Raw genomic sequence first — 14,567 nt, 5'->3', positions numbered from 1 at the left:
AAGGAAAAGGAGAATAAAATAATGCTAATGGATTCTCTGTCTTAAAAAGAAATTCAAATGGGAAAACTGTCCTTTCTTTTTACTTGCCTTCTGAGATACTTACACTCAGTTTAAATCAAAGGAGATGGACAGCAGTTGTTATCAGGCTGAATTCTCTTTCCAGTAGGCAAGCATAAGCTCTTTCTTATGTACTAACAAGTAACAACTGATTAATCTTTGTAATACCACAGGGTTTTTTTTTTTAATCTAATGTAGCCACAATGAAGTAAAGTCATTCTAAAAAATTGAACTACCTAGGCAAATTTTACTCAACCTTACTAATAGCAATCAATACCAGTTACTGAACATCAGGTTTTTTGAGGCTGATAAAGATGACACGTTCAAGAAACTCCACATACAAGGTATGGTTAGAAAGAATGCTTAAAAAATAAGCCAATAATATATTAACATGTGCTTCTCTCTGATCATCAAGTGACAGATCTCTACTTACTGAAACTCTTCATTAATTATAAACAGAGCTCTGGAAACAGTAGGTCCTATTAACTTTTATATAAACTGGTAAGGGCTACCATCACCTGGTTCAAACATCCCCATTTTTTATAATAATTCAACTCATTATCATAATATGACTTATTATGGCCAAGCTTCTTTACTAATCAGCTCCATAACATACATTTAGGTAAATATTTGGCTTTGTGAAAGTCATTTTGAGATTTGGTTATTTTCATCACCAAAAATCCAATGCTCTATCTTCCTAGGAGAGAGATGATTTTTTAAAAGATTAGGAAGTGAGGAGAATTTTGAATGCTCTATGCCTGCTTGCCATAACCAATTGGCAGTTGGTGCTAAAGTAAAGGGAACGGGGCTGTAAATCCAAGAGGAACTGTTGTGACAGTAGATACTAGGAAGGAGGGAGATGAAACTGGACTGGAAGCAGGAATGTGTGTGGTCAAGTGGTCAGCGCTGGGGCTAGTTAGCCTGATGGCAAGACAGCATTAACCATATTCGCATAGCAGGTGCTCTACATTTAAAGAGGGCAAGTGGGAGCACTACTTTTAGATTTACCACAGATAACGGTTCCAGTTACTTTGCTGAATTTCTGCAGTCCCAGAGATGAGATGAGTTAACTCAAGGTTTTAAGATTTTGTGGGCTGGGGGGGGGGGGGTCATGTGGGTATGAAAACGGACCCCGCTTGCTAGCTGACAAATGCTGGAAGTATTCAAGAAATTCAACAGTGACTTTAAAAACAGTCAATAAGCATGAGGCACCAATTTCACCAATTTTTCTTTCAAATGATTAATTTTCACACAGAAAATAAGCAAACTATTAGGAATAGGGAAGATGAGCAGGGGGTCCTGTCTTGTTCGAATATGTGAGAACCACTTAGTTTTCCTGGATATTTGTTACCTATAAAGTACAGAATCTGGATGAGAAGGATCAATTCTTTTTTTTTTTTAAAGATTTTATTTATTTGACAGAGAGAGATACAGCGAGAGAGGGAACACAAGCAGGGGGAGTGGGAGAGGGAGAAGCAGGCTTCCCGCGGAGCAGGGAGCCCGATGTGGGGCTCGATCCCAGGACCCTGGGATCATGACCTGAGCTGAAGGGAGATGCTTAACGACTGAGCCACACAGGCGCCCCAGAAAGGTCAATTCTAATCAAGAGGCCTGCAATAATCAATCCACTAAAGGTGCAAAATTATCATTTGTGTAGTAATTTAAAATACCTGTAGGTTTTTCTAAACCAGGGATTTGTTAAGGGGCTTTTGAGGTTTGGATTTATTTTAAAAACTGCCAGATATAGCTGAGAATGTAGTTACTATTAGATCTGTTTTCAACATTAAAGAACTAGCTGAAAATTGAGAAAGTCTAACTTTAGGGAAATAATTCTGTAGTTTTCACAGTGCTAAGTTAAATTTTTTCCCCTAAATTAATCAGTATTCTACAAGGTGTGCTGTAGATAAATTTGAAATACTTTAGGCTAAAAGCTAATGCTACTACCAAAAGAAGGTAAATGGGCATCTAAAATTATTCCATGATGAACAGTACTGTGAACCAACTTGGAACACAAACATTTATTTATTGAAAAGATGCTAATTCAATCTTGGAAAGTCTGAGTTAAGAAGAATGTAGAATTATTTGGCCAGGATTTGAACTTTAGCACATTTTGGGGGCACTGTCCAAAGAATATGAGATTCGGAGCCAGCAGATAATCAACTCTGTCAGTTACCTGCTGAGAGACCCTGAGCAAACGACTTAACTTTCCTTATCCATAAAGTGGGTTATTTACTCCTGACCTAAATTCCCTACCAGGCTGTTATGAGGATTGGTACATGAAACACTTGTTAGGTTATAAAATACTACAAAAGTTTGGGGATTTTGTCGTTGTTGTTATATTTAAAAATGAACTCCACATCATTACTCAACAGAAGCAAAAATCTTGAAGTTTAAGTGCCAATGGAGTCACATCTTGTGGGAATGCTGGTATATGAAAAAGACTGTAAGATGATGAGCGTAATTTTTGTCTTTATAGATCAGTTGCTTTGTAGAAAGACTCAGTACATATTAGTATAAAAGAGGGGCCGGGTACTCAGTGCACCGCCTATAATATCACGGCTGGCATTAGGAGACTAGAGCCTCCAGAGGAAGAAGCTGGGAATAAGGGGACCGTCACCCACTCCCATTGCTGTTGGGTAAATTTCAGACACTGTAATCTAGGTATATATCTCACAAGCTTTAAAACCTCTAAGTTGGTTTAAAATGGCAGGACCAATAAGACTGTACCAATCTAATTCAATTTTACATAGGCTAAGACTAAGTACATGCATATGGGCCAACTTTGGGGTGAGAACAAGGAGGAGTATTAGAAATATGGCAAGAAAAATGGAGGAAAATGAATTTGAAATGAAATCTGAGCATGGGTGATACAGCTATAGTTTCTTTATATTAATAATTTTAATAGTAAAAGAAATGGAGGAAGTTCAGATTGTAGAACACATCTTAAATCCTGCTACTAAATGTCAAATTACTTATGAACTCATTACTCATTTTGTGTTTTGTGTTTACACGTAAAAGAAGTAAAAATTTATTTTCAGTACTTACTATGATGCTTTATAAACTGCCCGTGGGGGATAAACAAAATACTGTCAATGACTGATACTCCTAATTTAAAAACAAATAAAATGGTTTATTTTCTTCATTTCTCTAAATCTTTGTGAACCAAAAGCAGTATTAGACATTAAATGTGTAACAAAATGCTGGAAAATTTTCTTTCTGTAAGACATACCATTTGCTCTGTATTATAAATAACTAAACAAATGAATTGGCTCCATTCTCTGGTGTTTTGGGAATAAAGCCAAGGCACTTAATTCTTTTTTTTTTCTGCATTAATCTAGAATGTTTCCAAATGACAAAAAAATAATTATTAAAATCACGGAATATAAGATTCTGGAATGTGATAATACAAAAGCAACCTTAATTTCTTTCCCTTTAATTTAAATGTTCCATGTGATAGCATAAAGTATATTCTCTGAAGTGTGTTTTATGATATATTAAACAGAGAGCCTCTTAAGAAAAGGATTCATGGTTAAATACTTCTGAGAAGTCAATCAGAGAAAGACGTGTATCATATGATCTCACTGATATGAGGAATTCTTAACCTCAGGAAACAAACTGAGGGTTGCTGGAGTGGTGGGGGGTGGGAGGGATGGGGTGGCTGGGTGATAGACACTGGGGAGGGTATGTGCTATGGTGAGTGCTGTGAATTGTGTAAGACTGATGAATCACAGACCCGTACCTCTGAAACAAATAATACATTATATGTTAAAAAAAAAAAAAAAGATAGTAGGAAGGGAAAAATGAAGGGGGGGGGAAATCCGAGGGGGAGATGAACCATGAGAGACTATAGACTCCGAGAAACAAACTGAGGGTTCTAGACAGGAGGGGGGGTGGGGAGATGGGTTAGCCTGGTGATGGGTATTAAAGAGGGCACGTACTGAATGCAAACAATGAATCATGGAACACTACATCAAAAACTAATGATGTAATGTATGGGGATTAACATAACATAATAAAATTTTTTAAAAAATTTAAATTAAAAAAAGAAAAAGAAAATAAACCTACAAAATATCTAGTAGCATGTTAATGATTCTAAGAGTCCCATGGTAAAGACAAACAAAACTTATTTATTTAAACCCAGCATTTCTCAATTTACTTGATCACTGATTTTTTTTCTCCTTAATCAAATGGAATTAATGTTCCTAGAAAATACACCGGGAAACACTGCAAATAGTCTCTTTTACTCCATTTCAATGCTGATGTCTATCCCACTTTTATATATATATGTTATATATATATATAATTAAATTTCATATATATATATATAAAATTTAAAAAATAGACTGGAAAGAGAAACACCTACGGGTCAGAGAACACTTTGAAGCTCAATAATAAAAGGATTTCAATATTGATTAAATTATGGAACTTATACTTAATGAAATCTAAAGTTCTTTTATTGACTGGTTGTTTACACATATTCAACAACACAGTGTCTAATAAGTATTTTTTGGACTTCAAGGTTAAAGTATTTTAGTTAATCAAAGAGCTAAAAGATTTCACAGTAAAAAGGCAAGTATACGAAAATTCTTTCCAATGCCTTTACTTCAAATGGCATACAATTTTTTAAGAGCCATTAAAATGCTGTAATAACTCAGGAGGCATGGCATTATTCCACCTGAGGGCCTAGAAACTTTTAAGAATGCTTACATCAATGGACAATGTTTACATATGGTAACAGAGTGAAAAAATTCTGTGTTTGTATTTCAGGTTTTTATCCTGCCCTATTCCACTGGTAATGGTATAACTGACATACCACAGTAATTACATGCTATATATTAAGGTTTTAGGAGGTATATACGAAATTGTCCTGAGAAGTACTTAATGTAGAATCTGATCAGAACTAGGAAGTGAGCATTTTCATTTTTAGTGAATAAACAAAATAGTTTAGTCATTTCTCTAAATCTATATGGATACAGAATTAGATACATTTTTATTTTATACTTTAGCTAATGTTCTCTCTTTAGTAATGATTGACTTATTGATCTATTCAAAGGATAGACAGATAACTAGGAAGAAATATTAACAGATATAGTTAGCACTTTATTACTCCAATATAATCTGATTATATTGTTCTTATTAGGCAGGAAGAAAATATGATGCCATTATTCTGGCAAGATCTCAGAGGCTTATCAAATACAGTCACAGGTTGTAGGGACTTTTATGTTTAAAAAAATCATAGAACAATCATTAGTCCTCAGTTACTTTCTATAAAATATCTAGATGATGTATAAGATTCCATTTATGGCAAAGTTCTACTCTCTGAGCTTGGATTTAAGGGTATGGAGATAAATATGAGTACAATTTAGGTTGAGATTCCCCACAAATGTTTACAACTTGAATATATCATATTTATAAAAAACGTAAGTTACATAGAACTTTCTCAAAAGCTGACTCTGATAGTGTTGCCTGACAGCCCAATAGCTCAGTAGATTTAGAAAATTTCTCTAGGAAAGAAAAACCTTGAAATGTTGCTCAAAGAGAGGCACACTAGACTATAAAATTATGGAGAACTCTGCATGAACTCATGGGGTAACAGGGTGAGGATGAGTACGGCCTTGGCCTCAAAAGAAGGCCCCTGCATCCCACAACGCCAGGGGGTGATCTTCACAATGCATCTATATTCATGGTGCCCTCCAGAGCTGTGCTCCGGGAGGAGGCTGAATCAGCGGGCGAAGTGTCAGTCTCTACTGTCTATTAACTGTGTCACTTTAGGGAAGTTATTTAACCCCTCTACAGCTTAAACTTCTCATTATTAAATAAAGGCAAACCTAAGGACACATACGATAATCCTGTGAGCGGATTATGTGTTGGAGCTGCAGAGTAACTATGATGAGAACTTTTGATTTTGCTGGACACTTAACCATCATCTCAAAAATTATCATTAGCCTATCATTTCAACCAATATTTACTGAGTGCCTTCTATATGCCAGGCAATGGTCTAGGTATTAAGGTTACCGAAGTGGACAAAAGATCTAAAAGCCTGGCTCTCGTGCAACTTATATTTTAGCTCTGCAGAGAAATGTGTAATAAAAAATATAAAACACGTCGAGCGGAAACAAGTGATATGAAGAGAAATAAAGTGGCTGAAAGGGACAGAGAATGTCAGGTGCCATGCATGTGTGTGGGGTACCTACTGTAGATAGGCTGGTGAGGAAAGGCCGCCTTGATAAGGCAATATTTGAGCACAGACCCAAATGCCACGAGGGAGAGTCTTGTGACTCTGTGGAATGTGTTCCAGGGCTGGGAACTGCCAGTACCAGGGCCCCGAAGCATGCTTGGCAGGCTCCACAGGTGCAAGCAGGCCAGGGCGGCTGAAGATGGGCTGAAGACGGGATGCACAAACACGGAAGACAGGGGATGGGCTCAGAGAGGTGCAGCGGGGTTGGGGGGGCATAGTTCATGGAGGGCCCCGCAGGCCACGGCAGGATTTGGGATTCTATTCTGGGTAACGGGTTAAGTAAACAGAGGGTCTGGTCAGAGGAGCGGCATGATCTGATTCCCATTTTTAAACCACCACACTGGCCGGTTGTGGAGAATATACCTGGGGTGTGTGGGAGCAGTCTCAGGCCTCAGGAAATATACCAGCTGTTCTGGGCCACAAGCTTGTAATTTGAGTGATTTTTCCAACTCTATCCCAAGATTTACTCTAAGACAAAGTAAAACTTGACAATGAAGAGGTCTATTCATTCAGCCCAAAGAAACAAGAAATAATAAAGTCAAAAGCACTGTTTAAATAAAAGGCCGATTACTAATTATTAAAACTGTTCTATTTGGCTTTTGATTCAGAAGGATAATCAACTAGGTACCATTTGGTTTGCTGGGTCCCTTGGCCCCAGACAGTGGAAATTTGTTTCATCCAAAAAAAAGAAAAGAAAAGAAAGGCATTGAGTACCTAACATTAAAATAAAAAAGGAAAACTGTCACTTGAAATAATCTTTGAGGGTAAAAGCTTACGGCTCTGGCTTTATTTAGCCCAGTTCAGGAAATTGAGGACAAATGTTTTAAAATCAGTATAAAATTTTTGTGCCTGTTGCCACTAAAAATAATACCTTACTGGAAAGATTTGTAACATATTTGACACAGTAGCCACTGACGACACATGAGCTCACCTATAAAGGGGATGGATGCCAAGGAATCCCCAGGTGGACTGGTACTCGAGGCCTTCCGTTCCTCCATCCGTTTTATATGGACCTCTCGGCGCGCATCATTGGGCAGCCAGCAGGTGGTGTCTGATCCGGTCTCCTGGTCATTTACGGCCAAGATGTAAGACTGATGCCTTAAAGGCTGTGGCGTCTGGCGACCGGATGGAGGTTTTTCTCTTAGGACGACAGTTTCTCTATTATCTAAAGTATCTGACTCCTGAATTTCAGTCTCTCGTAGATTTAAGTCGTGATTTCTCTGAGTGACGGATAATTCTAAATCCGAAGCGCCAGAGCTGTCAGTCGTCTGAGGGCCAGGCTTGACAGGAGCTCCAGATAAAGTGGGGGGTTTCCCAGTCTCCACCTGGTGATCAGGGGCACTTTCGGTTCTTAGCCATGTCTGCTGATTCAATAGGCTGTTTTGATGCAAGTGATTTACTGGTCTTTGGTCTTTGACAGAAACAAATGAGTTCTGGCTAAATGATGGTTTTGTGACATGTGTAGAAGGCGCTTTCAGAGAATTACTTCGGACTTTCACAAGAGGTGACCTGTCTTGCGAAACACCTCGAGGCAGTGACATTCCACAAGTGGTTGGAAAGTTTCTGCTGGACTGCAGTGTTTTTAGCTCTGGTGGCACTTTTTTAAACTGAGACACAGACCCCACTCCTCTGCCGGGCACTCGCCTATTATCAGAATTAACGCTCGGAGCCACGGTAAAATTTGAACCCCGAAAAGACTTGTGAATTTCTTGCTGCCTAGGTCTTTCATAAATCCCTCGTCTATCATCCTGTTCAGTAAATCCACTCCACTTGTAGGTCTGCTTTCGTTCTCCATTTGAATCGGGTATTTGACTCTCAGAACTGACGTTTTCTAAGGTTTCACCTTGTCCCTCGATATAATCCCAGGAACGAGTCCTATGATTGCTAAAACTAACAGGTGGAGAGGTCAGTGCTCCTTGAGATGCACTTCGTGGACAATACTTCGTTAACACAGAATCCTCCAGTCTCTCCTGGGACACACTGCGCTGCCGGATCTGAACAGACTGGGGCACTCGATCGTGAGAGGTGCTTCGACGTCGTACCTGCAAAGTAGTGCGGGTTGGTACCACCTGGTTATAATCTGTTGTGCTCTGAGATGCTGCTCTTAAACTATCTAGTCTTTCTTGAATTGTCCGACAACCTATGTGCAATCGTCTGTTATCAATATACTCTTTGTAAGTTTTATAGTTTTTCCAGTCTATGTGCTGATGGGAATTCGGAGAATAGTGATTAACAGATACAGAAGGCGAATCCACAGCCTGCGGTCTACTGCTTGAGATTCCCTCCGAATGTCCACTGTAATTGCCAGATTTAAGTAAAATTCCCGAAGGTTCCAATGACCTGGAGCCTGCAGTCTGATGAATTAGATGGGCAGCAGGAATCGAGGATGATGGTGGTGTGGTTCTTGACACTGTTTTCAAAGAGGTCTGCTCATTGATGCCATACCTCACCTCTTCGGTTCTATGTGAAGGAACTGTATGGTTGTTTCTATTAGTTAACAAATCTACAACCTTCTCAGAAGGTACAATGACAGTCCTTACACTTTCATTGCAAACACACACTGCCGTGTTGGACTTTGCAACATCTGTTGGTGACGGAGGCACTTGGATTTCCATTCTATAGGCCCTGCCAGGTTGCGTCAGGACTGGGGTACTGGTTTGCTGTTTGCTCGATGATGAATCTGGAGGAGATATTTCAACTGGCTGTGCCATGGCTGAAGGGGCAGATGGCAGCCAGGGGTAGCAAATTGGTGGAGGTTCAGGGATATTGCGGGCATTGCCACTGTAGGCTTCGTTGCCTTTCAGGTAGGCATCTTGAGAATACGCCTACGTGGAAAGGAGAAAAAAAGTGTCATTTGAGAGTCATAAGAAGAACAACAATTTCCATTCTTGCAATGGACTGCTGTTTTTTTTTACTGTGCCCTACCTGATTCCTAAACGACATTCGCTAAAGCAAGCATGCAAACACAACATAAGGATGCTCCACAGTTTAGAAAAGGGCTAGTCTTTCAGAAATCAAATACATTGTAGAATTTGCAACAGAAATAAATTGCAACTGCTTGTTTTCTCAAAGGACTGAAACACACCAGTTTTTCCCCCAGCCAATTAGAGATAGCCTTGTGGCTTCTAAAATCTTCCCCATTCAAGTTTTATGATCTTTCAGCATTTGACAGGTAAATGGCTGCCTGATAAATCCCAGCAAAAGAACATTTTGATCTTCTGCCAGAGTGAAGGTGAAGATATTAAAAATCTTAACCAAATACATTTTTACTGCAAGCACTACTGCTGGCATAAATTAAATGTGACATATTGAGCAGTGTCTAATCAATTAATGATTACTGAGTCCTTAAAACTAAGCCATTTTGATAAATTAAGTCCTAAACCATGCTAAATATTTTAATATTTAAAAATAAGAGAAAACATGCATGCTTAAATTGAGCATGAAAATTAAAGGCATGAAAATATGAAAAAAGTAATTCATCTTTCTGTATATAATTTTTATTTTTTATTTTAACCTAATGCAAAATTATATTGCACAAATTTATTTGGTCTCTTTTACTTATGAGGAGGAGACATTTCTCTATAACTAACAGGCAGGCATGCAGGTCAAATTCTTTTTTGTCCATTATTTATGAAACTAGCAATGTATTTCAAAACTTCAAAATAACTGAAATTAAAGACAAAGACGCAATAAAACAGAACTAATTGATAGTAACTGAGGACAATGTCAGCATCTGAGACAGTGAGGTGTGGTATCATGTTACATATCCTCCCTTAATCAAAACAAGCTTAATTCACATCTATCATCATATCCTGTCTTTGCATTAGAGAGCCTGCAAAGCTCAAGTGCAGCCACAACATAACAGCAAAATACCAGGGAAAGAGAGAGGGGGAGATACTTAAGAAAAAAAAAAAATCCACATACAGGTAGATGTTATGTTTTAACACCAGTTATGCACAGGATTCAAAAGAAACCAAACGTAAGAACCAAAAATAAAGAAAATCAGATATCACAAACACAGTCTGCTAATTAGTAAGATTAACATCACACTATGGAGGGGTTTCTCTAAGCAAACTTACAGTTTTAATAGGTTGGCTTATTACAAATCTCTATAGAACAAAACTTAAAAAGCAAGGAAATGGCTTCTGTGCATTTCTTACCAGAGCTGTGACATCCTTTGTAAACTGTAGCTAGCAGAAAATAGGAAAACATAGTAGAAGCTGCTTACTGATATAAAGACAGAATCATGTTGTCATATTGATGCTGGAAACAGCAAGCTAAAAATACATCTATACTGATTTCTCTGGAAGGTACCAAGAGAAGTAAAGGGCAGTGGAGCAGAAAGAATAACTTCAGTATCCTTCTGAGCATCTTTTTCTCGGGCTTTTATCTGGTTCTTATTTGGGGTGTCTGCCATTTCTGAAAGCAAAATACATCTGGTGACAGGCTTTCCTAATGGCTATTTTCTTCACTCTGCACTGCTGTCTGATGATGTGCCCCAAAGCTTCCCTTCCACAAGAGCAACATTGATGTCTCTCATTTCCCCTGAGCTTCTTCCATCTCTGCTTCCAGATGACGAACCGAATGCTCTATTATGCATTTAAAATAGTACAACCTCCTCCTTCCCCTGTAAATCAGAGCACAACCACAAGCTGTCAGCTGACTGGAACTGTCTTTACACTATGATTTGGAGAGAAAGGATGACTGTTTGATTAACTATGTTTCACTCAAAAATTAAGATCTTTTCCTGTACCTTTTGTCCTGTGTTACTGGCTTAAGAAAATGATGACTGAATGGACATAAACATACTACTTCCAGAGGAATTCTTTAAAACTTATACTGAATACTATAAAATATAAGCCAGAATGCAGTGGAAAAGCTGAATGAGTAGACAAAAGAAAACATGCATGCCATAATATTTTTAAGGCATGAATACAGTCAGTCAAAATATACATGTTGGGTTCCATGCCACTGACATAACAAGACTATCTTTTTGATGCTGATTGTATTCACACCAAGACTTTTCCACAGCAGGAAAATTGTGTCTGGATGAGTGAACACTCTGGTACAGCATTTCCCACAGTGTGTTTGTGCAGTTTTATTAAGCATCGCCCAAAAGGGAGGAGGAAGAGAGCATTCTCTATGCTCAATGATGTAGCGAAGAACTGATTGGCAGGCTTCTTGACTTCTCAAAACCTCTACTACATTCATGTCAGTTGTAAGATTCAAAAGGAAATGACAAGCTCATTCGGCCATAGAACCCATTTTTTTCCGAAGGGATTTTAATACAACTAGAAATTTCTGCTGGGAAGTACTGTTTTAGAACTAATAATTTAGAGATACCTCTTTTATTCAAATTTGGGGATAATAAAAGTATATTTATGACAGGAACTATGAAAAACTTGAAAAAATATCTGACATACTTCAAACATCTCTAAGATCCCTATGTAACAGCTCTAAATACTAAATAGCCTATATTCGTGGGACCCCACTTCTGAGTAAAGTTATGCCCAGTGGGTGCTCACATACACACATACACATGGCCCATGCATTAACAGCAGACTAAACAGAATATCCTATGCAGACAGTATTATTGTCTAACGTAAGCAGATATAATTGAGATGAATAAAACATGAATTCATAATTCATTCAAGAGCATTACTGAATTTCCTTACATATTCTCACAGTTCATGAACACTAAAAAAGCTTGTTTATCTAATTATTTAAAAATTCCTCATTCTCAGGGCACCTGGGTGGTGTAGTCGGTTGGGAGACCGACTCGGTTTCGTCTGGAGTCGTGAGATCGAGCCCTGAGTTGGGCTCTGCACTCAGTGCAGAGTCTGCTTGAGAATCTCTCTCTCCCTCTGTACCTCCCCCCTGCTCTTGCTCGCTCTCTCTAAAAATAAATAAAATCTTAAAAAAAAAATAAGTCTGACTCTTGATTTCGGCTCAGGTCATCATCTCAGAATGGTGAGATGGGGTCCCAGGTGAGGCTCCGCTGGCTGTGGAGCCTGCTTAAGATTCACTCTCTCCCTCTGTCCCCCCGCCTCCTGCTCACACACTTTCTTTCTAAAAGACAAAAAAAAAAAAAAAAAGAATTCTGCATTTGCAGTTAAAATTGTAAAGAGCATTTAAATAAAATTTAACATTAACAGTCTGGATCTTGATTATAGGTATAGTATCTAACAGTAACTTAATCCTAAAAAAATCTTCCAGTTTAGTTTTAGTAGAGTTGCATCAAAATCACGATTACCATGCCTATTACTACTATAATACTGTTATTATTACATAATTATTGTCTAATAAAGGGTAAAAACAAACAAAAAACCGCACAAAAAAGACCCTGCAGAATAACTAAGTTGGTAAGATTGAAATTTCTCCCTACCATTTCACCTTTAACAGGCTGACCTATTAATTTAATACCATTACTTATGATAAAATAAAAAATAATTACATGTCTGTCTGTATAATAAAATACATGCCAAACATGACACAGAGGGGTATGGGAAAAGGGGATGGTATGCCTACTTTATAGCTTTCTAAATTATTTGTAACTTTTCTATCAAGCATGCAACTATTCTTATAATTATTTAAAAATCGATTTTGAAAAAGAACAAAGTAAATGCAAACTCGCAAAATATGAAAGAGCCCTCCAGAATTCCTACTCTTGCTTCCCTACTCTAGGCAGGATCACCTTCATGCACACTCGGCAAATGGCTACCTAATTTTAAATACAGTATTATACTGATTATGGAACATATTAAATAATTATTTTGAAAGTAATTCTAATAAATCTAAAGAAAAACTTTGATCAAATTACATTTTCCAATTTATATAACATCCACAGAGTGGCAGAGCACTGGACTCAGAGTCCAGAGATGAGTTAGAACAACATCTCTGACTAACAGGGTGACTGTGCTAAGGCACTTAACTCCTCATCTACACCCGATGGCAGTAAAGGACTGTGGTCTAGTTCAACGTACAGGCTTTAGTCTCAGACCCACCTCGGGTCAAGTCCAGGTGCCACTGCCTTCTTCCCTGTCATCCTAGAAAAGCTGTTTAGCTTTGCTGTGTTTGACACAGAACAGCACGAAGTAGGCGCAGAGTGCCCTGGCCAAACACTAGACACACCCAACAATCTCTACAGCTCTCAGAACTCATCAACTGAAAATTCAAGTTTGAGTCCACTGAGCCAGTTGCTTAACAAAATATCGTGATGCATCCACTAAAAAGAACGGCCATGTCTACTTCTATCGTGAGCCCATTCGAGGAAGGGTTTTCTTTAGTCAGCATCGCTCTTTGGGTGACTTGATGGGTGGTGGCTAATTTTTTTAAAGATTTTATTTATTTATTTACTTCAGACAGAGAGAGAGTGAGAGAGAGAGCATGAGGGAGGCGGGGAGAGGGGCAAAGGGAGAAGCAGACTCCCCGCTGAGCAGGGAGCCTGACATGGGACTCAATTCCAGGACCCTGAGATCATGACCTAAGCCGAAGGCAGACGCTTAACCCCCTGAGCCACCCAGGTGCCCCAAGATGGTGGCTATTTCATTCATGCACAGCCAACATTTGAAAGGGTGAGGAAACCATTCTGTTTCTTTGAAAATGGAATAGAAAGTGTTTTTTCTTTTGTAATAATACCTTAAAAACATGAAACTGTCTAAGATATCAGAGTCTAAAATATTGTTATAAAATACTGTCAAAAATGACTAAAAATGAATGTAATACTACTCACATTGTTAATCTAGAAAATATATGTTGGTTTAGCAAATGAAGCTGCCAAGTACAGGAGCACTGTTACCAGCACTAGTTTAGTACCATAATGAATAATTCTTAATTTTACTTCATGTTTTTTAATATTTTATCACTATCATCTGTAATTAGAAATTTATTATTATATACTTATCCTTACATGAGTCAAACTTTAAACCAAATTAAATTCTCCATGTCACCTCTCAAGGATGAGCTGAGCACCTCTAGAACAGTCTGGTGCACACATCACTCAGGAAAAGAAAAGTCCACGGACACACCGTCCTGCCATTGCCCAGACTAAACACATACAAACTACAAGAAGCTTCCACTTGGGTAAATAATTTTTACAATGGCTGTACAAATGATCATGTTTACTTTTTCTTTACAATGAATATTCAACCTCACAGTATATGTCTTTAAAAGCACATACTATGCGTAACAGACCAACATAAATACTTAAGGCCCTTACAGAACATTTTAACCCTAGAGTCTGTTAGAGTGAAGAATTTCTGCATATGGTTTT

General features: G+C 38.2%; 1 protein-coding gene across 1 annotated transcript in view; it reads right to left on the bottom strand.

Annotated features, from left to right (window-relative positions):
- The window catches only part of ARHGAP21 (Rho GTPase activating protein 21), a 131,025-nt gene that overhangs the window by 28,416 nt on the left and 88,042 nt on the right, over positions 1 to 14,567 (bottom strand). The window contains 2 exon segments of the mRNA XM_073885627.1: positions 7,227 to 9,120; positions 10,456 to 10,485. Coding sequence (XP_073741728.1) covers positions 7,227 to 9,120; positions 10,456 to 10,485 — 1,924 coding nt within the window.

The sequence above is a fragment of the Callorhinus ursinus genome, unplaced genomic scaffold (assembly GCF_003265705.2).
Source record: "Callorhinus ursinus isolate GAN/ISIS: 27379988/994484 unplaced genomic scaffold, GSC_fseal_2.0 scaffold63, whole genome shotgun sequence".
Taxonomy (NCBI): Eukaryota; Metazoa; Chordata; class Mammalia; order Carnivora; family Otariidae; genus Callorhinus; species Callorhinus ursinus.
This window is presented reverse-complemented; position numbering and strand designations above follow the sequence as displayed.